This window comes from Garra rufa, chromosome 18 (genome assembly GCF_049309525.1).
Source record: "Garra rufa chromosome 18, GarRuf1.0, whole genome shotgun sequence".
Taxonomy (NCBI): domain Eukaryota; kingdom Metazoa; phylum Chordata; class Actinopteri; order Cypriniformes; family Cyprinidae; genus Garra; species Garra rufa.
Genome location: NC_133378.1, coordinates 27968046 through 27994972, shown reverse-complemented (window position 1 = coordinate 27994972; position 26927 = coordinate 27968046). Strand labels below are relative to the sequence as shown.

At 34.6% G+C, this 26927-nt stretch overlaps 5 protein-coding genes across 8 annotated transcripts in view; 4 read left to right on the top strand and 1 right to left on the bottom strand.

Annotated features, from left to right (window-relative positions):
* Positions 1-3872, top strand: part of clstn1 (calsyntenin 1) — a 61215-nt gene extending 57343 nt beyond the window's left edge. For all 4 annotated transcript variants that reach the window (XM_073822860.1, XM_073822858.1, XM_073822859.1 and 1 more), the window contains one exon: positions 562-3872. In XM_073822860.1, the coding sequence (XP_073678961.1) occupies positions 562-750 (189 nt within the window). In that variant the 3' untranslated portion in view covers positions 751-3872. The remainder of the gene's footprint in view (positions 1-561) is intronic.
* Positions 3873-6012: 2140 nt separating this feature from the next.
* lzic (leucine zipper and CTNNBIP1 domain containing) lies at positions 6013-9350 on the bottom strand. The gene is made up of 7 exons (XM_073823267.1): positions 9240-9350; positions 8810-8917; positions 8589-8724; positions 7067-7165; positions 6897-6992; positions 6719-6800; positions 6013-6637 (listed from the first exon to the last, which is right to left on the bottom strand). Exons 2-7 carry the CDS (start codon positions 8908-8910, stop codon positions 6579-6581), a joined length of 573 nt encoding a protein of 190 aa, XP_073679368.1. The 5' UTR covers positions 8911-8917; positions 9240-9350; the 3' UTR covers positions 6013-6578.
* A 112-nt stretch (positions 9351-9462) lies between these two features.
* Positions 9463-15262, top strand: nmnat1 (nicotinamide nucleotide adenylyltransferase 1). Its single transcript, XM_073823266.1, has 5 exons — positions 9463-9612; positions 10561-10713; positions 11906-12089; positions 12323-12453; positions 14590-15262. The coding sequence occupies exons 2-5, from the start codon at positions 10599-10601 to the stop codon at positions 14982-14984; spliced, it is 825 nt and encodes a 274-aa protein (XP_073679367.1). The 5' UTR covers positions 9463-9612; positions 10561-10598; the 3' UTR covers positions 14985-15262.
* Positions 15263-17756: 2494 nt separating this feature from the next.
* Positions 17757-19528, top strand: rbp7a (retinol binding protein 7a, cellular). Its single transcript, XM_073823268.1, has 4 exons — positions 17757-17875; positions 18490-18668; positions 18885-18986; positions 19073-19528. The coding sequence occupies exons 1-4, from the start codon at positions 17803-17805 to the stop codon at positions 19124-19126; spliced, it is 408 nt and encodes a 135-aa protein (XP_073679369.1). The 5' UTR covers positions 17757-17802; the 3' UTR covers positions 19127-19528.
* Positions 19529-21155: 1627 nt separating this feature from the next.
* Positions 21156-26927, top strand: part of ube4b (ubiquitination factor E4B, UFD2 homolog (S. cerevisiae)) — a 32658-nt gene continuing 26886 nt past the window's right edge. The window contains exons 1-2 of the mRNA XM_073823264.1: positions 21156-21428; positions 23442-23661. Coding sequence (XP_073679365.1) covers positions 21405-21428; positions 23442-23661 — 244 coding nt within the window. The 5' untranslated portion in view covers positions 21156-21404. The remainder of the gene's footprint in view (positions 21429-23441; positions 23662-26927) is intronic.

The window sequence follows — 26927 nt, the reverse complement described above, 5'->3', positions numbered from 1 at the left end:
TTACTAAAAGGTTGGGTATTTTTTATTTTTTTTGATTTTAAACAGTCCAAATGAAACGCTTACTAAAAAGGTTAGGAATTTTTCTATTTTATTTTGTTTTGTTTTATTTAAAACAGTCCAAATTAAACACTTACTAAAATGTTAGGTATTTATTTTATTTTAATTTATTTAAAGCAGTCCAAATGAAGCACTTACTGAAAAGGGTTAGGTATTTATTTTATTTTAATTTATTTAAAGCAGTCTGATTTTTTTGTGTGATATCATGTCATGTGACATTATCCAACATCAGTGGACCATGTACATCCAGATCGTGCAGCCCTATATAAATAAAAACAAATTCTAAAATAAAAACAGTCAAAATAAAACACTAAAAAAAAGTAAAAATCTGTTTTATTATTTTATTTCATGTCATGTATCAATAACCAACATCAGTGGACCGTGTATGTGCAGTGGAAACCCTGTTTTAAAAAAAGAACAATTTCCTCATAAATCGACTCTTATATAAATCCGCATACATCTACTATACAGTTTAAAGAACATCCACTTCTCTCTTCCTCTTAGACTTACGAGGATCAGCACAGCAGCGAAGAGGAAGGTGACGAAGAAGAGGAAGAAAGCGAGGACGGAGATGAGGAAGACGACATTACTAGTGCAGAGTCAGACAGCAGTGAAGATGAGGGTGGCGAACAGGAAGACCAGCAGGGTTCGAGCAGACAGCAGCAGCTGGAGTGGGACGACTCCACCTACTGATCCTCCTGAGCACACAGTACACACTACTACCATCACACACACACACACACACACACACACACACACACACACACACACACACACACGTATACATACACACACACACTTACACAATGACAAATCCACTCATGCACAGTCACATCCCTCTGCCAATAGGGACACCCAAGTTCCCCCTACCTAAGGAGCCATGCGTAAAAACGCGGAAAACACTGAAAACTAACCAATTATACAATACATGTACAATATAGATGCGAATATATCCGGTGTCTGTCGTGACAGGTGTTGCAGTCCGCTTCATTTCCACCCGCCGAGGCTTCCCTATCGACATCTTATCGTGGTGGTATTCAGTGTAGTATAGTATCACAGCTATCTCAATACAAGTTCCTAATTTATTGAATCCTTTCCGAGGGAGTCCCGGCCTACGTTCGCATTTTGCATTTTCACATCCCTGCACTTTTACATTCAAGTCGAGCTTTGGAGAATGATTTCATGTATATTCCTTGCACATGAGGTTGATTTGCTACAGGAATTTTGAGGAAAACTCCTTTCTTTCACTTTATATTGCATGGCAAAATTTGCAATCATGGGTATGGAAGGAAAAAAACAACAGCTTTTTGATATTTTGTAAATACGACAACCATGTAATTAGTCAACGTGTTAGTGAAAGCCTAGCCAACGGTTTCCGGTATCTAAAAAGACACTGCTGTAGAATATTTATGTCAGATGCTCTTAGCATGTTTCAGAAATCTCGTACAAAAGACGTCCGCTTCACAGAGAGAAACCCATGACAGAGGCTAAGGTTTCTGTGGCAAAATTAACTTTGTCTTTTCTCTTGGAGGTGGGTGTGCATCTTTTTCGTTTCATAGTGTTGGAGTTGGTTCAGTGCTTTGGCTTTACATATGCTAATTCTAGCTGGGCTTGCAACGGCACAAATGCTACACCGAGGCTTCAATGTTTTTAATTCAGTGACGTTTTGGGGACTAATAATCACATTCAGGTGATAAATATACAGTTGTCGTTTTGTTTTTTTTCGCGTGGTACTGTATGTTGTACAGTTTAGGCACACTGCAGTTATTTAAGCCATTCTTAAGTGATAGTGCTTGTATTTTCTGTAATAAATAGCGACCAATTGGAATCACAGTACGCACTCTCAACATTTATGACCGAAATGACAAGGAAAATGGGTGCGCTGGTGATTAATGTGAGCATTGAAAGGTCTGTTGTGTGCTGTTTTAACAGACCTCTGTCGCTAAAACACTGGCTTGAGGTGGTCAGTTGTATGAACAAAATTATGAGGGGTTGTTTTAATTAATTATATACACACACACACACACACACAAACACGCACACCTCTGATTTTGTATTTTTAAAAGTTCTTTTTAATTTTAAAATTTCAGGGTTAACCCACATTATTCTTCTCATTTCAAGGCCCCTAAAAGCATCGCAAGGGCTAATTTTCCTATCATTAAAAGAAATGAATTTCAACTCTTAAAGCTTCAAATATTTTTGGATTTTATTGTACATGGAACTGTACTGTAGAGTTGTGTAAAGATATTTGTTTACATTTGGTAAACTTTTATTCCGTTTTGGTGACACTATCAATCTACTCCAGATTTGCAGGTCATTTCTCCTCAGAGTCTGTGATTGGACATTTCGGGATGCACCCCTCTGAAAATGGTTAACTATTGGGGAAATAATAATCCGTTTCTATTGGGTTTGAAAAAGAATGTTATTATTTAGGAGATTGTACATGGTTTGATTGTGTAGTAAAGACGGACGTGAAGCTTTAGGGTACTACATTCAGATTTTTTTGTTTACATGCATGGATATTCTCAGTTTAAGGCCTAAGCTATGAGGCTTTGTTATGATTGGTGGTATGAATATATTTTATGTTACGTCAGAAGAGGTACGAGTTGTCGAGAAGGTCTATTTTTGTGACCCGGGAGATTTTTCTTGTAGGTTTTAGTTGATGTATGTTTTGGTCATCAGGTCCCCCCTCAAAATTTACAGGACTTTTCAAAAGAGGTCCGTAGTTCAGCTGGTGGAGTTGGGAGTGCCTTTTGCCTATCACAGCGCATTAATAACACAACTAACCAAACACTCATCCATGCCATTTTAGTTGTTGCGGTTTTGTCATTTTATAATTATTTAATATTAGATTTCTTACAGGTATGGGGAAGTGATTTTACTTTTATTTAATTTTCTGTTAGGGATCAACAGCTAGTGGACTTTTTAACTGTCCTGCATAGATGTCTTGTGTTCATGTTGATGTGTAGAGAAAATAGGTCCATACTGTATCATCGATGAATATTGTACTAAATTATGTTTGAGGAAATCCACTTGGAAAAGATGTACATTATTATAGGCAGCATATGTGGGGTATGTGTGTAAAGTGAAAGGTGTATCTCCTGAAAACGCTGTAGAGGGCAGCATGAAATTCACGAGAAGCAGATACATGATGATTTCTCCCACCAATGTAATAGTCTCTCTCACAGTGTATTCTCAACTTGCAAAAAGCGTTTGATCGATGTAGACCATTCCATGAGACCAAATTTAGTATAATCAATGTTTGTACTGAAAATCGCACAATTGTTTGTATCTTCCCTCCTTTCCCCCTGACGCAAATATTCATCTGCAGGTTCTCAAGGGAAAAAAACAAATCATGTGAATTGTATTTCAGATGTGATTTTTGTCATGTGGTTTTAAGACGCTGGCGCAGAACCTTTCCGTAATAAATAAGCAGTCTGTGCCGAGTGTGAACGGCTGCAGATGGTGGGTGTCTAAACGGGGCATTGTCTTTGCATGTATAACACAACACAAGATATAAATATTTCCTGTAACTGGCACATGGTACTGTGGGTTTGGATTGGCGTCGATGGGACAGGATACTGGCGATACTACTGAATCAAAGATGATCTGTCTCAGATTTGCAGCCTTCGGTGGTCATTGTTCACGTTTTGAATTACTTTTATTTTTTTGCTCTAGAAATGAAAACCGGGGGACGTTGTAGAACTGTTGGATGCTGCCTTCCAGCTCATTCACTTTTCTATTATTCAGAGGAATAATTATAGTGAAGTTGATGCTTGCTCATGAACAAAATAAAGGATGAGATGGGAATAAAGTGTTGAGTTCCGATTATTTCGCTTTATAATTTATATATGATACACACTTACACAGTTTCTGTCTATGCCCACCTTTACATTAGCACAATCTTATGAATATACATTTACATTTCAATATTCAGTATTTTGACAAACTAACAGTAATAGGTGGCAAAGATACATACGAGCAGTATTATTTAAGATATTAGCTTAACATTTTACCTACCTGACTGGAAATGATGAGCACAAACATGAATGTTGTCAAGATTCTTACCCTGGAAATCAAATGCCTTTTGTTCCTCAGTTTTTTTTTTTTGCACTCTTCTACTTGATTTGTTATAACTTTTGTCAGTCTTTAGTACTCCAAATGTTTTTCCTGGTCTGACCGATTAGTACAGCCCAAAACGCGACAATAATTGACCATTTTCAGCAGCAATAATCAGCAAAATATGCAAGTTTAGTTAGTTTCAGTGGCATTGTTTACATGAAAACATTTTTTAATGTATTAAATCTGTATATGTAATAAGTAAAATATACAGACCTTACTTGTCCCATAAGAGCTGGCATGGCCATTTGTAAGTTTTATGAGTCTGGCTTCCGGTCTCATCCGCGTCCAGCTATTTTTAGCTGTACAAAACGGCTCATTTTGCTGTTTGATATTGCAAATTGGTGTGTTTTACCACACTATTTTAATGTGCCATCTTAATTATGAACACAGTGGTTTGTAATGCAAACAGTTTTACCATTTACTCTATGTTGACATTCTTCTCGATATTTCCCTATATAGGGTTTGTACTTGGGTCTTCATCTGGTCAGTTACCTGGATGCATGGCCATTATTGGCAACACTCGGAAGTAAACAACTGCATGGATTGCATAGTTAATGTACCATTGAACAGGTTCTTCATGCTTATTTATGTCTAAACCACAGAAAAAACGTAGAAGCTGCTAAATCATATAGAGAAGGACTTAGTAAGCAGGAAAGGGCACAGTATATTGACAAATTAACGTCAATATGTGGTAATGATATGTACGAGCAGTATTAATGAAAAAAATTGCCTAATATTTCACCTTCCTGACCGGAAATGATAAGAACAAACATGAATGTTGTCAAGATTCTTGCCCTGGAAATCCTGGTTCAGTTTGGCCAGCCACAAAAGCCCTTTGTTCCTCAGATAGTTTTTGCACACTTCTACTTGATTTGTTCTAACTTTTGTCAATCTATGTTACTTCAGTTTTTCCCGGTCTAACCAATTAGTACAGGCCAAAACACGACAATAATTGACCATTTTCAGCAGCAAAAATCCGCGAAATATGCGAGTTTCGTTCGTTTCAGTGGCATTTCGCTCAGTGCGTCCAATATGGCTAATTGATGACGCCTTGTGAAAACACTTAATATAATGTATTAAATCTTTATATAAGTAAAATATAGTCCACCCACCTTATTTTTCCCGTTTTCCCATTAGTACATTTTATAAATCTACCTTCCCGTTTCATCCACGTCCAGCTATTTTTAGCTGTCCGCAACAGCTCGTTTTGCTGTTTGGTATTTCAAATTGGTGTGTTTTACCACGTTATTTTAATGTATTATCTTAATTATAAACACCAGTGCAAACCGTTTTACCGTTTACTGTACGTCTTCTCGTCATTTCACTAACGTTAGCGGTTAATGAACCGAAGTCTCGCCCATAGGCTTTTTCTCTGCGTCGAAGAATAAGGTTGATAAATCCATCAATATTTGTGTAACCGTTTAAAAGCTTCTACCATAGTCTTTTCTTTAAACCTTGAAGGAAAGTAATATTTCTTCATCGGAAGGGTTTTAATCATTCACCTTGATCTTTCCTCACGTATTTCATCTTCGATGAGGCCTCTATGATGAAGGTGAATTACAAACCACAGTAATGTTGACAGGACTAGAGTGCCACCTAGTGTTTATATTCATATCTATAAAACATCAGTGCTAATGTTATAGCAAAATGATTAGGTTGACAGATCATTTTTAATATTATCTTAAATTGGAAGTGTGGAATTTGGAATTTCTTATTTGGTTTATAGACATATTCATAACAATTTTCCAAAGATCACAATCCAGTCTGTAATGGAGTTTGCAAAGATCAAACCTGTTTTTGTACCTTGAACCAAACACTATCATAACATATTAGTTGATAATTCAGTATACTTTATTTGAGTTATTTTAAATAAAGAAAAAAGACAACACAACTTTTTAGATGTTGATCACCAAATATATTCAAATACAAAATATGTACAAATTTCACACTGGTTAAAAAATGACAAACTCAATTAAAATGCATAGTAATTACAGTCTATGTTACTATCAAACACTAGTACCAAAAGGCTTATTGGCAAACAGGTTAATAAAAACCAGAGGGTTAAAAATAAATCAAGAACTTTTTGAATAAAGACAATCTTACCTCTGTGTATTCAGAAAAAAAGAACTACTCTAAACTGATGTGTAAAGGTTTGAGACATTTCACTGAAAATGTAAACATTTTTTTCACTGTACCCAAATGTATAGGATGCATACAATACAAATGTCTGATGAATCCCAATATACATACATTAGGGTGTGACCACATGATGTCAATCTGACAATTCTCTTCCTAAGTGTACAAATTGCAACCACTGTTTAAAAAATGACTGTAAATACTGAAAAATGAACGGACAGCATTTAGGCCACACTCAGAATAAATGTCAATCCAGGTAACCTTTATGTTGAGGTCTTCCCAACTCCAGAACTGGCCAATGCCATTATCTTATCTTCAGATCCTAGAAAGGTAAGATAGATTTAATTATTAAAGAAGTATTTATTAAGCAAAATATGCTTTAATATGCTGCTTCTCATCTTACCCAGGCTTGCAGTCACCTTCTCAAAATGGCTCAGAGTGGCACTAGCATTTGCAGCAAGAAAAGCTTCATCCTCTGTTGTCAGCTGTGCATTCAGACAAGTTACAGATATCAGAAACAGTTTAACACGTGAGTTTAAAAATAGATGCGAGAGTATTTGTGTCAGTAATAGCCTCCTCACCTTCTCGCCAAGTTTTCTCAGAGCCGTGAGGATCTCCACTTTCTGCTGAGTGTACACGTCCCGAGGAAGCTTTCCAACCATCACATCACGGTCCATCTGAATTCATACAGTATCATATGAACAAGTCTTTGCATATTTGAAAATGTTAATATTTAAGAAGGGCTTGTCACCTCAGCCAGTCTTGTCCTCAGTTGCCCTGGCTGCTTTTTAGCAAACAGCCGAATGACTTCAGGGGTCTTGAATGCCTGGCTGATGGCAGCTTGGATCGCCTGATAAATATTTAGAGACATAATTGATCTTTCAGCATACATAAATAATTATACTAGTAGACGTCAGTCTAGATTTCTTTGTACAGTAATAAAAAAAACACATTATTGGCCAGACTACAGAATTGGTTTAAACTCAAAGTTGAAAAAAAGCTTCCAAAAATTTTGTATGTACAGTGCCTTGCGAAATTATTCATGCCCCTTCATTTTTTTCACATTTTATGTTGCTGCCTTATGTTAAACTACTTTTAATTACTTTTTTCCCACATCAATCTACACTCCCTACTCCATAATGGCAAAGCAAAAAATATTTAATATTTGTTTTTAATTTTTGTGCAAAGTTATTAAAAATAAAAAACTGAAAAGATCCTGTTGCATAAGTATTCATACCCTTTTCTGGGACACTTGAAATTTAGCTCAGGAGCATTCATATTGCTTCTAGATGTTACTACACTTCGAGTGGAGTTAAACTGTGGCAAATTCATTTGAATGAGTATGATTCAGAAAGGCACACACCTCTAAGAAAAGGTCTAACAGCTGAAAATGCATATCAGAGCAAAAACCAAGTCCTGAGGTCAAGATAACTGCCTGTAGAGTTCAGTGAGAGACTTGCGTTAAGGCAATGATCTAGGGAAGAGTTCCGAAAAAAATCTGCTGCATTGAAGGTTCACAGAAGCATTATCCATAATGGAAGACGATTGGAACAACTCGGGCTCTAGAAAATGTCTGCCAGCCCCCATCCAAGCTGACAGAGCTTGAGAGGTGAAAAGGTGAGGCAAAAGAATGGTAGATAATTGGCAAATGCAGATGTGCAAAGCTTGTCACATCATACCCAAAAAGACTTGAGGCTGTAAAGGTGCTTCAACTATGTACTGGGTTAAGGGTATGAATACTTATGCAATGTACTTATTTCAGTGTTTTATTTTTAATAAATTTGTAATGTTTGCAAATCTGTTTTTTGCTTTGTCATTATTAAGGTGTATGGAGTGTAAATTTTACAAATGTATTAAAAGTATTCATACCCTTAACTCAGTACACAGTTTCATAAGTTACAAAGAAAATATAAAATAAAACATTTTTGAACTACATTTTTAAAAAAATCAAAAAGATATTTTTAAAAGCAATGGAATAAAAGGCAAAAATTATTTCAATATCATTTTCATAAGTTGAAACTTAGGGGTTAGGGTTCGGGACAGCTACCTCCCAATTGAAAGTACCTTCTAAATGATTATTTTATATATATATTAACTAAGCTTACTGATATTTTAAATATTATTGTCTCAATAAATAATAAAATAATCTTAGTAAAAATCTAAGATTTGAATGCTTTTTAAATGTGTTTTTTGGATGTGGGACAGCAGTTTGCACCAATTCTGTAGAATGGCCCATGTATAAACTTTAATACAATAATACAATGAATTCTTACCAGTTGCATTCCCCCCAGTTCATCAACTAGTGTCATATTCCCAGACATCAACTTCTTCAAAGACTCATTGAACTCGCTCAACTGTTCCAGTGTCTCTTTTTTGGTTTCTTCATATTCCTCTTCTTCAAGCTCTTCTCTGCAACAGAAAAATGACGAAATAGTGTGTAGTTTTCTCAGCATGTAACTGAATGTGGAGTAGAGAAGCGGTGGGCTGTCATTACCTGCACTCCTCTAAATCCTGCAGCTGTTGCATTAACCGGTCCAGCTGTTCTTCCATGTTTTGCCTTAGTTTGCTTGTTTCTGATGCCCCTCGAGAAGCCATCGTTTATCTTTTTAAATAAATAACAGGCATAATCACATTTTAGCACCATCTCCTCATACATTGTTACTACACATGGGAATGGCACAGCTGTTATAAATTCATACAGAGTTATTTCTGAACTGATTATAATTGGTATACAGTGTTGGCTGTATCAAGATACATATCTGGTATCACATCCATGAAATAAATTACATTCTTTTGTCACTGCTTTATTCTCTCTCACTGCGCAGTTAGCTTAGCTTGCACTAACATATATATAAACAAACAAAAGCACGAACTGTAGAGTCCTAAACGGTGTGATTTTACGTGAGTCAAGTAGTAATTCTCACCCGTTCTTTTTTCTCCAAAAAGTCCTACTGATAAAGACCAAATTACAATAAGATTTAAGTTCCTAAGTCCAGTTGGTAAGGTGTGGTTTGCTAGCACTATTTACCTTCAATAGAAATCCAATGGATTTTTTTCTGCGTAAACTCTGCGCAGAGTTGATTCTCACGAACACACTACGAACACGTAGAAAGTGCGCATGATCACATGCGCATTGATCGTTTGTTCCAGAACCGTCACAACAAGGCTAAAATACGAATATTTTTAAGAACTTCACCGTTCGCCGGTGTTCCTGTTTGTTTACGATACGTAAACAACGTTTTACTGAAGCACAACCACTGCAGTCAGATAAATAGACGAGACTAGTTTGGTGAATAGGTAAGAAGTAAACATGCTTAGTCCTGTTTTGATGACATACTATTGCACATATTTGTGTAATGGCGTTTTATTGTATAGCATAGCATTCCTAAACCCATTTGTATAATTAAGAATAGTTTTTATTAAATAAAATACAGTTTCCTCATGAACTATAGTAGCACCTTTGAGGAAGGAAACGATATTTAGTTGAGATTTCCATTTAGGTAAAATGTATATTTAACAGTAAATCCAGAAACAAAGCTTTATTATTTTTTTTTATTAATTTGTATATGTATGTCATACACTACCAGTCAAAAGTTTTTAAACAGTAAGATTTTTAATGTTTTTTTTTTTTTAAGATATCTCCTCTGCTCACCAAGCCTGCATTTATTTGATCCAAAGTATAGCAAAATAATATTTGCATAAAGTAATATTTTAAAATATTTTTCCTATTCAAAATAACTTTTTTCTATTTGAATATTTATTTACATTCATTGTGTTTATTGTGTCATTGTCATGTCATTACTCCAGTCACATGATCCTTCAGAAATCATTCTAATATTCTGATTTGCTGCTCAAAAAACATTATTATTATGTTGAAAACAGCTGAGTAGATTTTTTTTCAGGTTTCTGTGATGAATAGAAAGTTCAAAAGAACAGCATTTATTTGAAATAGAAATCTTTTGTAACATTATAAATGCCTTTATCATCACTTTAAATTTGAAGCATCCTTTTAATAAACGTGTTAATTTCTAATAGAATAGAAAAGTTATTTTAAATAGTACAAATATTTAACTGTATATAATAACAGTAGAAATATATTCTACTGTTTTTTGCTGTACTTTGGATCAAATGGATTCTGCTTGGTGAGCAGAAGAGTCTTCTTTGAAAAACATTAAAAATCTTACTGTTCAATAACTTTTGACTGGTAGTGTATATAAAATATGTTGACTATATATTTCTTCCTAGATTGCTTTTTTCTGCAGACAGCATTTTTCATATGATCAATGACATCACAAGAAAAAACCAAAGTGGTGCTGTTGGCATGCGGGTCCTTCAACCCCATCACAAACATGCACCTGCGTATGTTCGAACTGGCTCGGGATCACCTTGAAGACACTGGTTTGTTTAAATTTAAAATGATTAGATTAAAGGGATAGTTCACCCAAAACTTGTCATCATTTACTCACCCTCAAGTTGTTCCAAACCTGTATGAGTTTTTTATTGTTCTACTGAACATAACCCTGTTAATTATTTTAGCAAAATAAGAGGGATCATACAAAATACATGTTATTTTTTATTTAGGACTGACCTGAATAAGATATTTAACATAAAAGACGTTTACATATAGTCCACAAGAGAAAATAGTAGCTGAATTTATAAAAACGACCCTGTTCAAAAGTTTACATGCACTTGATTCTTTACTGTGTTGTTACCTGAATGATCCACAGCTGTTCTTTTTGTTTGGTGATAGTTGTTCACAAGTCCCTTGTTTGTCCTGAACAGTTTAACTGCCTGCTGTTCTTCAGAAAAAATCCTTCAGGTCCCACAAATTCTGTGGTTTTTCAGCATTTTTGTGCATTTGAACCCTTTCCAATGACTGTATGATTTTCAGATCTGTCTTTTACACAAAGGACAACTGAGGGACTCATATGCAACTATTACAGAAGGCTCAAACACTCACTGATGCTTCAGAAGGAAACACGATGCATTAAGAGCCAGGGGTGTAAACTTTTGAACAGAATGAAGATGTGTACATTTTTCTTATCTTAAAAAATATTTTTTTTCATTTAGTACTGCCCTTCAGAAACTATTGAAGACATTTACATGTTTCCCAGAAGACAAAATAAGTTAAATTTACCCTGATCTTTAGATTCTAAGTGTTCACCCCTGGCTCTTAATGCTTCATGTTTCCTTCTGAAGCACTTTTTTTAAAGATGGACCTCAAAATCGTACAGTCATTGTTGGAAAGGCTTCAAATACACACAACTGCTGAAAACTAAAGAATTTGTGGGACCTGAAACATTTTCTGAAGAAAATCAGTTTTGAACAGGGTCATTCTTTATAAATTCAACTATTATTTTCTCTTGTTGACTATATGTAAACGTCTTTTGCATGAAATATCTTATCCAGGAGAGTACTAAATGAAAAAATAACAGTAATTTTGTATGATCTCTCTTATTTTGGTAAAATAATTAACATTTTGCAGATTCTGCAAGGTGTATGTAAACTTTTGACTTCAGCTATATAGGTCATTTTGTTATCGCTCATCAAACATGCATATTTAGCATACATAACTTTTTTGTTGACTTAGGAAGATACAGAGTGGTGAAAGGCATAATCTCTCCAGTTGGAGATAGCTATAAAAAGAAAGGTCTGATTGAAGCCCGTCATCGATTAGAGATGGCTAGACTAGCCACACAAAACTCGGACTGGATCACAGTGGATGACTGGGAGAGCCAGCAGCCGGAGTGGGTGGAGACAGCCAAAGTTGTTCGGTGAGAACATCTTAAGATCATGTGCTTGTAGAGATTTCAGTTTGGGTGAAGTAAAAGATAATTCTGACACACCCATGTTTTGCACCTATTGTAGTGTTTTCTATTATTGCATGTGTTCCATGTCCCATCTGATCTTATGTGTTTGGACGTCATATTTGATGTGCTACTACGTCAAAATGATTAAAATGTTTTGCAAAATGAACATTAAATCAGATCATTCTGATCTTTACTAGGCACCATCATGCAGAACTGATTTCCAGTGAGAACAACAATGACGATGTGGACACAGTGAAGTGTGGGAAGAGGAGAAAGCTGGAGAAAAATGAAAACATCCGTCAGAGCTCTTCTAATAACACGGGAGCAGGTATGGTTAAATAATAAAAAGAGGTAAAATAAATGTTCTTGCTGCTCAGGGCACTTAAAAGGGTGTTTACCTTAGAATGCCACTCTGTCACAATACCTGAAAACAGAAAATAAAATTAACGGCTGATGTGCCCTCGGGACGGCAGAGAAACAATGTAAAGCGAGGTATATTTATGAGTGTTTACACAGTTCAACACAATTTGCATCTCTCAGCACTGTCTGACAGCATTCCTCTGCTGGTGGAACCCTTTGAAGCAACTGTAAAGGTGTAATAATAAGTGAGAATTTAAACAACTAATGAAGAGAAAGGTGAAATTCCTTTTGAGAACAGACCAGTGTTTCACGCTGGATTTGCAGCTTTGCAGAGAGCACCGATTTTGACAGCAGTAACTAATCCTAATAGTATACTAAAATTAAACTTCAAGTTTGTATTTACATTTTTGTAACACAATTTAAAAGTATATATAAAAGTATTAAATGTAAATATTACATACATATGAAAACAAAGTATAATATTAAAACTATAAAATATATAAATAAATATAAAATGTATAATGTATAAACTGAATAAATACTAGCTGTCACACTAGCTGTCAAAAGTTTGGGGTCTGTAGGATTTTTTGTGTTTTTAAAAAGAAGTCTCATGCTCACCAAGGCAAAAAATAGAATAAAAACTGACATTGTAAAACATTTGTATATAATTTAAAAAGCATTTTATTCTTGTGACGGCTTTTGTGTCACGTGAACGGTCTGAATTTAATTTAATATGCTGATATGCACGAAACATTTCCTAATATCAGTGCTGAAAACAGCTGTGCTGCTTAAAATATTTTTATGTATTCTTTGATGGATATACAGTTCAAAAGAACAGCATTTGTTTGAGAAAGAAATCTTTTGTAATATTTTAAGTGTTTTTACTCTCATTTTTGATTTAGTGTATTCTTGCTGATTAGGTTTTCATGTCTCTTTGACTTTAAAAGTCTTTCCACCAAAAGATTCCACCAAAAATCTTTTTTCACCAAAGCTGTATCTATTTGATCAAAAATACAATAAAAACTGTATTTTTTTTTTAATGTTATAGCAATTTAAAACAACAGTTTTATATTTTAATATACTTAAAAATATAATTTATTCCTGTGAAGCAAAGCTGAATTTTTAGCATTATTATTCCAGTATTCAGTGTCACATGATCCTTCAGAAATCATTCTAATATGCTGATTTATTATCAATGTTGGAAACAGTTTTGCTGCTTAATATTTTTGGGACCTGTGATACCTTTTTAGGATTCTTTGATAAATAAAAAGTTAAAAATAACAGTGTTTATTTAAAATAGAAACTTTGTGTTAAAATATATACAATACTATTCAAAATTTTTGGGTCATTTTTTTCTTTCTTTCTTTTTCTTTCTTTCTTTCTTTCTTTCTTTCTTTCTTTCTTTCTTTCTTTCTTTCTTTCTTTCTTTCTTTCTTTCTTTCTTCAAGGATGTGTTAAATGGTTAACTATTTTCTATCTTAAAGTAAAGATTTCTATTCTGAATAAATTATTTTTAGCTTTTTTATTGATTAAAGAATTATCATCAGTTCCAAAAAAATATTAAGCAGCACAACTGTTTCCAACATTAATAATAAATCAGCATATTAGAAAGATTTCTGAAGGATCATGTGACACTGAAGACTGACGTAATGGCTAAAAATCTATTATATTAAAATTTATTTGAAAAGGGACCATTTACAATTTTACCATAAATGTTTTCATTTCATGCATTGAAAATAGGAAACCAGTATTTTAAATTGCAATAATATTTCACAATATTACAGTTTTGTTCTGTATTTTTGATCAAATAAATACAGCCTTGATGAGCATAAGAGACTTTTTTAATTTTAAAACATTCAAAATCTTACTGATCCCAAACTTTGAAAATATATTTTATTTTGCTGCGGCTTTATAGTACGTCTTCATGTTTTAATAATATTTAGTTCCAGTTGAACAGCCTAACCATACTGTAATTAACATAATGTTGGCTTGCCCAGTTGGCTTTAGAAAGGAGCACATATTTTTATAAAAACAAAACCATGCTTAAACCAGTCAAAATCACTAGTATGTTGTGCATTATTGTCTGAAAAATACTATGTTTTAGACCCCCCTTATCTGAACCTCTTGTGTGGTGCTGATGTGCTGGAGTCATTTGGCGTCCCCAACCTGTGGAAGCCAGAGGACATTGAGGAGATAGTGGGACGCTATGGTGTGGCGTGCATCACCAGATGTGGCAGTGACCCTGAGAAGTTTATTAATCAGTCAGATGTGCTATACAAACACCGTAAAAACATTCACTTGGTTCGGGAATGGGTGACTAATGAGATCTCAGCCACCCATGTGCGTCGTGCCCTGCGAAGAAGACAGAGTGTACGCTACCTGCTGCCCGACCCTGTGGTGAGCTACATTGAAGAACGCAGTCTGTATAGCGCTGAGAGTGAGCAGAAGAATGCTGATGTTATCCTCGCTCCTTTTCAGAGATACACCAGCACTAATTAGACTGCTTTTGAACTGGTTTCTTTGATAGAGGGCTGCTCTGTTATCCATTGAACTTAACTGACACTTGATTCATAGTTCATTTTGCTTTCTTGAACTCATTTGGTTGGGAGTGATTGCTCTGCATTGTATCATGAATGATTTAGTATGATCAATAATATATGATGAATTTTGTGAAATTAATTTGTAAATAGTTTTTAACTTTTAAGTTCACTGTTTACCTCAAGAAGCAATAAATGTTGTTCCTTTTGGCTGCTAATAAATGGAAAATCTGTTTACAATCATTCTTTTGTCTTTTTTATTATAATACATACGCTGCCAGTCAAAAGTTTTTGAACAGTATGGTTTTTTTTTTTTTTTAAAGAAGTCTCTTCCACTTGCCAAGTCTGGATTCATTTGATCCAAAGTACAGCAAAAACTGTAAAATTGAAATATTTTTACTATTTAATGTTTTCTATTTGAATATATTTTAAAAAGTAATTTATTCCTGTGATCAAAGCTACATTTTGAGCATTATGCCAATCTTCAGTGTCACATGATCCTTCAGAAATCTAATGCTGAATTGCTCTTCAAGAAACTTTTTCATTAGTAGTAGTATTATTATCAATATTTAAAACATTTTAGTACATTTTTCTTTGATGAATAGAAAAATCCAAAGATCAGCATTTATCTGAAATAAACAAACTTTTGTAACATTATACAATATACTATTCAAAAGCTTGGACTCAGTGTAAATTTTTTGGAGGGAAGGAAATGATAGAAATTAATACTTTTATTTAGCAAGCATGCTTTAAATTCATCAAAAGTGATGATAAAGACAATGTTAGAAAATATTTCTATTTCAGATAAATGCTGTTCTTTCTATTCATCAAAAAAACTTGAACAAATTCTACTCGGCTGTTTTCAAAATAATTTAAAAATGTTTTTTTGAGTAGCAAATCAGAATATTAGAATGATTTCTGAAGGATCATGTGACGGGAGTAACGATGTTAAAAAATTCAGCACAGGAATAAATTACATTTTAAAATATATTAATATAAAAAATAGTTATTTTAAATAGTAAAAATATTTCAAAATTTGACTCTTTTGGTGTACATTGGATCAAATAAATGCAGGCTTGGTGAGCAGAAGAGACTTCTTAAAAAAAAGAAACATTTAAAATCTTGACTGGCAGTGTATTTTTTACCATGTGAACTAAAATGCTTGCATAACAAGTGTTAAGGGTCATGAAGGTTGCTCTAGAATTCAAGCTATGCCACATATACTCAGTGACATTTGTGTGACAAGTGTGAACATTTGCTATAAGCATTTAAACATCAGATATTTTTATCAGTGCGTTTGCAGTGCTGACATCTTGGCATGGGAAGACGAGCAATTCGACAGTAACGGTGTGTTCACACGGGGCGCAAGCGTCAACGCTTCCCATTGACTTTGAATGGGTGACGTCAAGCTTTGCCGAAAGGAATTGTGGATCCGTCGGCGGCGCTTCACTCGCGTTGCTCGCGACAGAAGTTGAGAAATTTTCAACTTCTGCCGCGAGCAACGCCAGTGAAGCGCCGCGTCAGCCAATCAGATCGCTCTATGCAAATACAGTGGCCAGGAGGCAGCCAATCACGTTCATCCTGTTCAAGAGCAGCATTTCACTGGCTGACGCTGCTATGACCATGAACGTCAGCCACGCCTTCCGTTAAGCGTTGACGCTTGCGCCCCGTGTGAACACACCGTAAAGCTCACAAGCGTTTCCATTGTTAGAACACGATCTTTATCTGAAGACCTGTTAGATCAGTGCTAATATATGAAACCTTTTGTTTTACCTCACACAGACTAAATAAAAGAGGGAATTCCCAAAATAACGCGATTACGAAAACTTTCTTCCTGCCTTGCGTATAGTGAAATTGTTTCCTGTGGAGGTCAAACGTAAAACAAACACAACCGTCGTCAACTATATTCCCCTCAGCTCTCAGGCATGTCCTCGTGACAGATTTAGAAATAATAAACACGGAAAAGACTACGCAAGTGACTCACAAAACTGATGATTGAACGTTTTTCCCCTATTCGTTATCAAAATTAACGGGTGTTTTAGCCTGCTGATTGTGTGTCACTTTACTTGATTACATTTGCATATAATTAAAACATCTTAGCAGGCGTAATATTGACTTCCAAGTTACATTTGACACCTTGTAGTTTTGAAGATTGTGATCAGATTTAATCAGTCATGTGATTTATACTTAAACAGATTATGCACAACAGCAGATTTAATTTATTCACATAATGCCACTCAATTCTATTTTAGCTAACACCTATTATCTTTCAAGAAATTCACAGTAATTTCATGTGCGTAACTGTTTTTCTTTGTGGTGTCATGTGATGATGATGTCGAATGCGGGATCATTTGACAGCAATGGAACTTTTTTTCTTTTTGTTGTTAAGAAAGCTTTGTTCCAAGTTACAAGGAAGAATAGAAAAAATAGAAGGTATCCAAACGAAGTTAACGCAATTAAGGAAGTGTAAACATCTTTTACGACGATATAAAGACTTTGTAATGTATTTGAAGCGTTGCATGTTTTATGACTAACTTAACGTCTAAACAGGTACTATTGTGTTTACGGGTGTGTTTTAGCAAGCTATTTGCGCACACGTTTACGTAAGGCATGACCTTTTAAGAGTCGACGACGTACAAATTAGAATACGTAGAATACTAAGAACCGCCCACTCACCTCAAAACACATATAAGTGCTGGGAATGCTTCTGTCTGTCATACCTTGCACCTTGCATCTTTCACCTTGTTGTCTATTGGAATAATTTGCAGACGGTTAACAAAATGCCTGTAAGCCTTTGTGGTACATGGGACATGGTGAGCAATGTCAACTTGGAGGGATTCATGATTGCTTTAGGTAAGAGTGCATTATTTTTTCACTTAATTGTTCTTAAAGCGATAGTTCACCCAAAAATGAAAATTGGATATTTATCTGCTTACCCCCAGGGCATCCAAGATGTAGGAGACTTTGTTTCTGAAGTAGAACACAAACAAAGATTTTGAACTCAAACCGTTGCAGTCTGTCAGTCATATAATGGCAGTCAATGGGCACCAAATCTTTGAGAGTAAAACAAACAAACAGACAAAACCAAATTAAACCCTGCGGCTCGTGACGATACATTTAGGTGTTAAGACACAAAAACGATCGGTCTGTGCAAGAAACTGAACAGTATTTATATCATTATTTACCTCTGATCCACCTCAACGTTCAACTGTATTGAGTGCATTCACATACATCAAAATCTTCGTTTGTGTTCTACTGAAGAAACAAAGTCCCCTACATCTTGGAAGCAGATAAACATCAAATTTACATTTTTGGGTGAACTATCCCTGTTGCTAAATTGCCATATTGCTTTCTTATGGCATGTTTATATGATATGTTATGATATTATGTTATATTATAGTGTGCAAAACATTCTAGCTTTGAATGTATGTCAGGAGTAATAGGTACTAAACTTTGTCTTCTCACAGGGATCAGTCTGTACACCCGCAAGATCGCCCTGAAGCTAAAACATCGTAAAGTGATCGAGCCGGTGGGGGATCGATATGTTGTCAAGACTCTTAGCACCTTGAGAAACTACACTTTCTCCTTCAGAATCGACGAGGAGTTTGAAGAGTTCACCAAGGGACTGGATGACAAACACTGCAAGGTATTACAAAGTTTTATCTTTATATTGCAACACATATTTTACTGTTACATCATGTAATGTGTAGTAAGAACATGGTAAAATCTTACCTTATTTATTCATTTTCAGCACAAGAACAAGCCCTTCAGGCTGTTTGAATACAAATATTAGCTGAAAAGACAATATGGAGGATGCACTTAATGCACTGTTTTAAAGCTATACATGCATCTATTTGTCTAGTCTCTGGTGACATGGGAGGGGAACAAGTTGGTGTGCATTCAAAAGGGTGAGAAGAAGAACAGAGGTTGGGCACACTGGATCGAGGACGACAAACTTCATTTGGTAAGTGTGAATGGACCATCTTACAGTATAAAAATGTAAGCTAATTTGATTAATCACCTCACTAATCATACCTCTCCACCCAATAGGAGTTGTACTGTGAAGATCAAGTCTGCAAGCAAGTTTTCAAACGGGTTGTTTGAGGCCCATTCACTACAAGAAAAGGTGTGTTGATGTAAACAAAGCTGTTTACGCTGAGTCAGAGGAATATGAGGCAAGAAGACGAACCATGTGTTTCAGATTGTGCTTCAAAACCTGACTAGTCAATTACATTCAGTGAGAGGCTTGCAGGCTGAGCCAGTGTCTAGGAGCATGATTTATAGTGCCACTAGGTGGCGCAATAAGACCATGAACAAGCAGAACTCAGGTCAACGGCAGTTTATCCACTGGAAGCACTGTATGTTGTCAATAGTTGTGCTACCATTGCCTAATCATGTTTACATGTAATACAAGAACCACACTCACAGACATTTAGCAATGTGTAATGTGCTTCTGTATTTCTGCAAGCCAGGATCATTATTTCACCACAACATGATGTAATAAGGACCATGCCTCTTTTTGAATACTTTACTTTTTTGTAACTTCTTTAGTTTTTTTTTTTGTTTGTTTATTTGTTATAATCTTGTTTTAAAAGATTTACAATTTTTTTGTTTATGGATGTGACAACTAAATATACAAACTTTGTTCTTTCGATTACTTGAATTCAACACCTTGTTCATTTACTTGAATGTCCATTATTGTGCAATAAAATGTGGAACAAGTTATATTATAATTTGTGTGTTTATTTGCCAATACTGGGTTGAATGCCTCTTTTATTCATTCTTTTTAAAACGAGAGCAACAAATACAAACAGCAAATTTACAAAATGTGACCCTGGACCACAAAACCAGTCTTAAGTCGCTGGGGTATATTTGTAGCAATTGCCAAAAATACATTGCATGGGTCAAATTTTTTTATTTTTATTTTTTGCCAAAAATCATTAAGAAATTAAGTAAAGTTCATGTTCCATGAAGATTTTTTGAAAAATTCCTACTGTAAACATATCAAAATGTAATTTTTGATTTGTAATATGCATTGTTAAGAACCTAATTTGGACAACTTTAAAGGTGATTTTCTCAGTCTTTTTGATTTTTTTTGCATCCTCAGATTTCTGATTTCAAATAGATGTATCTCAGCCAAATATTGTCCTATCCTAACAAACCATACATCAATAGAAAGCTTATTTATCGAGCTTTCATATGTATGTATAAATCTCAGTTTTGTCAAATTTAACCTTATGACTGGTTTTGTGGTCCAGGGTCACAAATAAACTATTAATATGTGACCCTGGACCACAAAACTAGTCTTAAGTAGCACAGGTATATTTGTAGCAATAGCCAAAAGTACATTGTATAGATCAAAATTATTGTTTTTTTCTTTTATGCCAAAAATCATTAGGATATTATATAAAGATCATGTTCCATGAAGATATTTTGTAAATTTTCTACCATAAATATATCAAAGCTTAATTTTTGATTAGTAATATGCATTGCGAAGACCCTAATTTGGGCAACTTTAAAGGTGATTTTCTCAATATTTTGAATTTATTTGCACCCTCAGATTACAGATTTTCAAATGTATCTCGGCTAAATATTGTCCTATTCTAACAAACCATGCATCAATGGAACGTTTATTTATTCAGTTTATATATAAATATAAAATTTAACCTTATGACTAGTTTTGTGCTCCAGAGTAACATATTTTGAAAAAAAAAGAGTAGTATGTAAAAAGTATGAAAAAAGGAGCCAGTCCTGGTCTGTGGTGTCTTTATCCTAGCAAAAAAAAAAAGAAAAAAAATATTAGAAAGATAATAAACTTTCTAAAAATAGAAAATTAACCGAGAAAGAAACCGAGAAATGATATGGAGCTAATACGTATTACTACATCACTTAGGTCAAAATGATGCAATATATTTATTTATTTATTCAAATGTGAATAGAATTGCAGTTATGATTAATTGCTTTTAAGCTAATAGCTATACAGTACGTATACGTAGCCATTCATTTAACCTAATGAGACTTGGTTCTCTAGAAAACAAGTCTCTTGAGGTCGCCTCAGCAGTGAAATCAGTTTCCTGAACTGCCGCAGCCTGGAATGTGTCGATCTCGCGTCACGTGACTCCAGATCCAAAATGGCCGCGTCGGTGTTTTGACGAATAATACTTTTGTGTTTGTTTCATTCTTAACAGAAACCGAAGATAACCCTTCCCGATCGGAAAAAAAGTCAGCCACGCGCGTTTGATGTTTTAGCTTAAAGATTTAAATTAGACAATCATAGCTTATTGGTATTTGTTTTATGGTTCAGACTATGCACTTTTGGTGTTTATAAGGAAGCTAGCTGCTGGCTAGCAACATAATTAAGCTGAAAATTAAAAGAAAGGCAATGGAGCAGCTCAGTCCTGAAGAGGTAAGGATATTTTCACACAGTTTCATGTATTTCCAGTCGAAACGGCTTTTGTGATGGCATGACTGTTGTGTTTTTGTGTTTTATTAAAGGATTATTGGCTTGTCATTGTCACCTTCTTGTTCAATCGCAGTAGTGATAGGATAAGCTAACAGGACACCGGCTAATCAACAGCTCAGTACATCCAGATTAAATTTATTTCGCATAGAAATATAAAGATAGGTTTTATATCTCAGTTTGAGCCACTTAAGTGCGGATGTAGATGCGAATTTAAACGAGAATACGGAGGTTATTTTCAGTCAGCTCGTTAGCAAGTGATACGTTTGCCTTAACTGTATCTGCCACAAGCCTCGACCATCTGCTTTTTCCTTATTTTTTATATTCGCAATTAAAACACCATCCTTGGTCGCTGGGGAACGTGTAATCAGTTGACAAGTTAACATTTCTTTTGTGAAGCTTTCTTCACTAGGAATCCAAAATGGCTGAAAGACTGTCGTGTGAAGAAATAAAATCATTTTGCACCAGATGTTTGTTCAAATGAACTTACAGACGTGATAAAATGTGCAATTCTCGAGGTTAACTTTGCCAAGGGTATGCGTTTGATTAAATGGCATCTGGTTTAGAAACTGAAATCATGCGCAACAAGCTTTTGTCAGGCGTCAGGTCAGTATATTTATCCTGGGGTCAGCTGTCGAAGCTTAAAACCTTTGTTTTAACTCGAAAAAAAAAACCGTATTATTTATGGTAACATTTATTGTAAGTGCATTTTATCCCATAAAGCTCTTGGTTTCAGGTTTTGGATATTGTTATTTGGCACTAGCTGTTGTTGCTGTATGGCACTGGTGTGTATTTACAGCCAGGGCTTTGTGTTTAGTTGTTCTGCTGTAAATTAAGACCAAACTCTGCCCAGCTCTGACCTAAAAACAGTTTAAACCAGCCTATGCAGGTTTGCTGGTCTCAAAGTCTGGTGAGACCAGCAAACCATCTTAAGCTGGTTCAAACAGCTTTTTCATCAGCTGTCTTATATTTTAAACTAGTTATTGATTACATTAATTTATTAACAGACAATTTTGAGTTTTAAATCATGGATGTCAGCCATTGACCTTTAATCTTAATGTCAGCCAGAAGCAGAGCTGATATAAATTAAAAAAAAAAAAATGCTGTATTGATTTATAATTGCATTTGTTGTGTTCCCCATCTGAAATAATGTGACCCTGGACCACAAAACCAGTCACAATGGTCAGTTTTTTTTTTTTGTTTTTTTTTTAATTGAGATTTATACATCATCTGAAAGCTTGTTAGGATAGAACAAAGTTTGCCTGAGATGCAACTATTATACCACTACTAGGTCTGGAATCTGAGGGTGCGAAAAATCCAAATATTGATAGTAGCCTTTAAAGTTGTCCAAATGAAGTTCTTAGCGATGCATATTACTAATCAAAAATTAAGTTTTGATATATTTCCGGTAGAAATTTTACTAAATATCTTCATAGAACATGATCTTCACTTAATGTCCATATGATATTTGGCATAAAAGAAAAATCGTTGGCTATTGCTACAAATATACCCATGCTACTTATATGACTAGTTTTGTGTTTCAGGGACACATATACAATTAAATATGAGTTGCAGAAGCAGTATGTCTGTGAACTGCGATGCATCATCCTTTGCTGATTCAAAGGGTTTTACCTTTTTTGCAATTTTGTTTGATTCCGTCATGCATTTTCGTCCTTACCATTTCACTAACAGCATTTGAGGCTTTCTCAATCTCGAATGACTCACTCCACTGTATAGAAATGATTTGTCACTGCTGACAGCTTTCGGAATTTAAAAACATACTACTGTTTGCCTTAAAAGCATGTGTGGAATAGTGTATAGAAATTACCTCTTTGCTTTTATAATAAAAGTCTGCCCTTGTGTTTACCAGCTAGGAGCATTTTAGGTCATTCGACTGTAAACTATTGCTCATTATTGATTTGTAATTAGATTAAATTGTTATTAATCTGCCTTGTTTAGATCCGTAGAAGGCGACTGGCCCGGTTAGCTGGAGGGCCGACGTCACAGCCCAGCACCCCCCTCAGCACCCCTCTGACATCCCCACAGAGAGAGACTCCTCCAGGACCCTTGCCAGGGCCCTCCGGGGCCTCATCACAGCCTGTCCCACCAGCTCCATCTCACACTCTGGGCTTAAATGCCCAAAATGTCACCCCTGCCACCTCTCCTATGGGGGCCTCGGGTAAGTAAGCTGACTTTATCATTCAAAAAGATTGACGGCAAAGACGTTTAGAATGTTGCAGAGTATTTCTATTTTTTTTTTTAAATGCTGTTCTTTGGATCTTTATATGCAACAAAGGATTCTGAAAGATGTATTCTGTAAAATTTATCTGTTTCCACAAAAATATTAAGCAGCACAACTGTTTTCAGCATTTATGACTTTCAGCGTTGCCATCTCAGGAATAAATTGCATTTTTAAATACATTAAAATTAATGCTGTCAAACTGATTAATCATAATTAATCGCATCCAGAATAAAAGTTTGTGTTTACATATGTGTGTGTGCTGTGTATATTTATATGTATATGTAAGTATAAATATAAATATACACACATACATGTCTATTTGTATAAATAACAGCTGAGTAGAACGTTTTTTCAGGTTTCTTTAATGAATAGAAAGTTCAGAACATCAGCATTTATCTGAAATAGAAATCTTTTGTAATATTATAGATATCTTTATCATAACCTTTGATCAACTTAAAGCCTCCTTGCTAAATAAAAGTATTTCTATAATTTATTTCCCCAAAAAATAAAGAATTATACTGACTCCAAGCTTTGGAATGGTATAGTGTATAATGTTACAAAAGCTTTTTATTTCAGATGAATGCTGATCTTTGGATCTTACTACTTATTAAAGATTCCTGAAAAAATGTACTTTTTAAAATATTGATGATAATAATAGTAATAATAAATATTTCTTTAACTGCAAATTTGCATATTAGAATGATTTCTGAAGGATCATGTGACACTGAAGACTGGAGTAATGCTGCTGAAAATTTAGCTTTGATCACAGAAATAAATTACATTGTAAAATATATTTAAATAGAAAGCAGTTATATTTAATAGTAAAAATATTAAATTTTTTTTTACTGTACTTTGGATTAAATAAATGCAGGCTTGGTGAGCAGAAGAGAATTCTTTAAAAAACATAAATCTTACTGTTCAAAAACTTTTGACTGGTAGTGTAAATATACACAATTAAAATCGAAAACAATTACTTACTATATAATAATACATCAGAATTTTACTAATAAAAAATTACATTATTACTGCCATAAAAACATTAATATTGTCGACCCCAAACTTTTAAATTGTAACATATTTGAGAGAATAACAATATTACTGACTAGCTTTCAGAACAGTGAGATTTCCCTCATTTTTATTTAAGAATGCAAAGCTGATTGTTTGCTTTCAAATCCAGTCTTACTGTTCAGAGAAATATTTGAAGGCATGAAAGATTATTTTTATTTTGCACCTGAATCAATAAATGCAGGTTTATGGAGAGTTATCCATTATACCACTAGGTTGCAGGCAGCTCTGCTGCAGGATCCCAGTTCATACCAGTGTTTTTAATTATAAATATTAGGTATTTTATGGACACAGTGCATTTGAGCTGACAGATTAGTATCAGAGTTTAATTTGAAGTCCCATTGTAGATTCAGTGTAATTAAATTTTGCAATGACTATAATCTTGTCTTAGTATAAAATGTTAAGGATAAAATAACCAGTGTAATAATATTGAGGGTCTAAATGGCCTATTTGTAATCCTGTGTGGATGAAGCTTTAATGCTCAAGCTGTATAGCATTAGCTGTTTATACTAGTGATTTAATCATGGCCTTGTTTTAAAGGTTTTTTGAGCAGTGTTGATATCAAGGTAAGTGATTTTTGGCTCGCTGCGTCTTGCCGTGGAGAAATTGCACAGTCATGGAGGTGGCACAGCCTTGGCCAGGGTTTAAACAAGGCCACGTAGACAGACAAGGCTGGTGACTCTTTCATTCTTGTGGTGCCATAGTCCTTTTTTTTTTTTAGTTAAATGTCAGTGTGCTGTGCTTCAAAGTTCCACTTTAGTTTCATTTTTACAGTGTAAGAACCTTTAGTCTTTTATTGTCTCATAGATGAGCTGTAAAATGTCTGTAATTTCAAGTGTTATATATTAAAAACAGAAAACATCACATTGATTTTGGATGATGCTAATTTGTTTCTGAGTCTCTGGTGCATTTGTTTTTGTTTGTGTCACACATCAGATAAAAACAAGTTTTGCTTGTTTTTTCATTTTGGGTTTTGGCACTCATCTATTGTTAATTTAAAAAGCATTTCAGTTAAAGTCTTTATAATTGCATGCTTAATTACTTTGGAGCCTTGCTAAACCAAAATAGAGGATTGAATTGTGTTTTGAGCTGGTGTGTGTTGTCATTGGAAACAACTATGTCCTGTGTCCAGTACTGCACATTATTCCAGGTCTTCACAGTTACACGAAAAAGCTATTCTAGCACAAGCCTGCTCTTTGTTATAGCTTCCTTCTGGAACATGCAGCATTAAGATGTAATCAATCATAAGACAGAAACCAGGTCCAGTGCATTCACTCCTCTATTAATATCCTTTAAACAGTTTGGTTAGGTTTGTTGTTAACCTCTAACTTAAAGTATTAAATGTCATCAGTTACATTTTTCCCAAATGTTTTTTTTTTTTAAATAATTTTAGACTTGGCTGATTTGTTTGGTAAACATCATGTTTTTGGTGTTAGCTACATTATAAATGTAACCAATATTAACAATCAGGGTTCCCACGGGTCATGGAATTTTAAAAGGTCTATTCCAGACATTGAAAGTCAGGAAATTTTATATTTACAAGTCATCGAATTTCAGGGATTTTTTTTTGTTGCTTTAAAAGTTCAAATCAAAATGTAATTCTTCTATACCTTATTTTGTTTTATCGTGTCGTTTCACGCATTTAACCTATTGTTATGGTTATGAAAGTATAAAAACGACCAGTTCCAATTAAGAATGTAATTATGTTTGTGCCTTTCGGCATTTCCTAACCCGTTTTTTCTCACATTAATGCCACAAAATGGCATTAGTCTATTTACACAGGGCACGTTCTTGCATTGAAATTTAATTGAATGGAATGCACATTTAAGGTGCGGTTAGATGAGCAACATTTTAGAGAAAATTCAGACTGTTAATGGTGTAACAAGGTAAGAAGCACAGCTAACACAGAAGTCACTTTTAAACCAAGCTGTTTTCTTTTGGTCAGAACAGAAAAGGTGATTGAAGGCAGGGAATCTTTTGTTCTCAAATGAAATTCTTGAAAGTGTGAATTCTAGTTGAAGTAGTTTCCCCCCTGAAACAGGGCTGCATGAATTGGTAAAAACGGATAAATTTGCGATTGTGATGTAAAATTTGATTTAAAGGAGAAGTTCACTTTCATAACAAAAATGTACAGATAA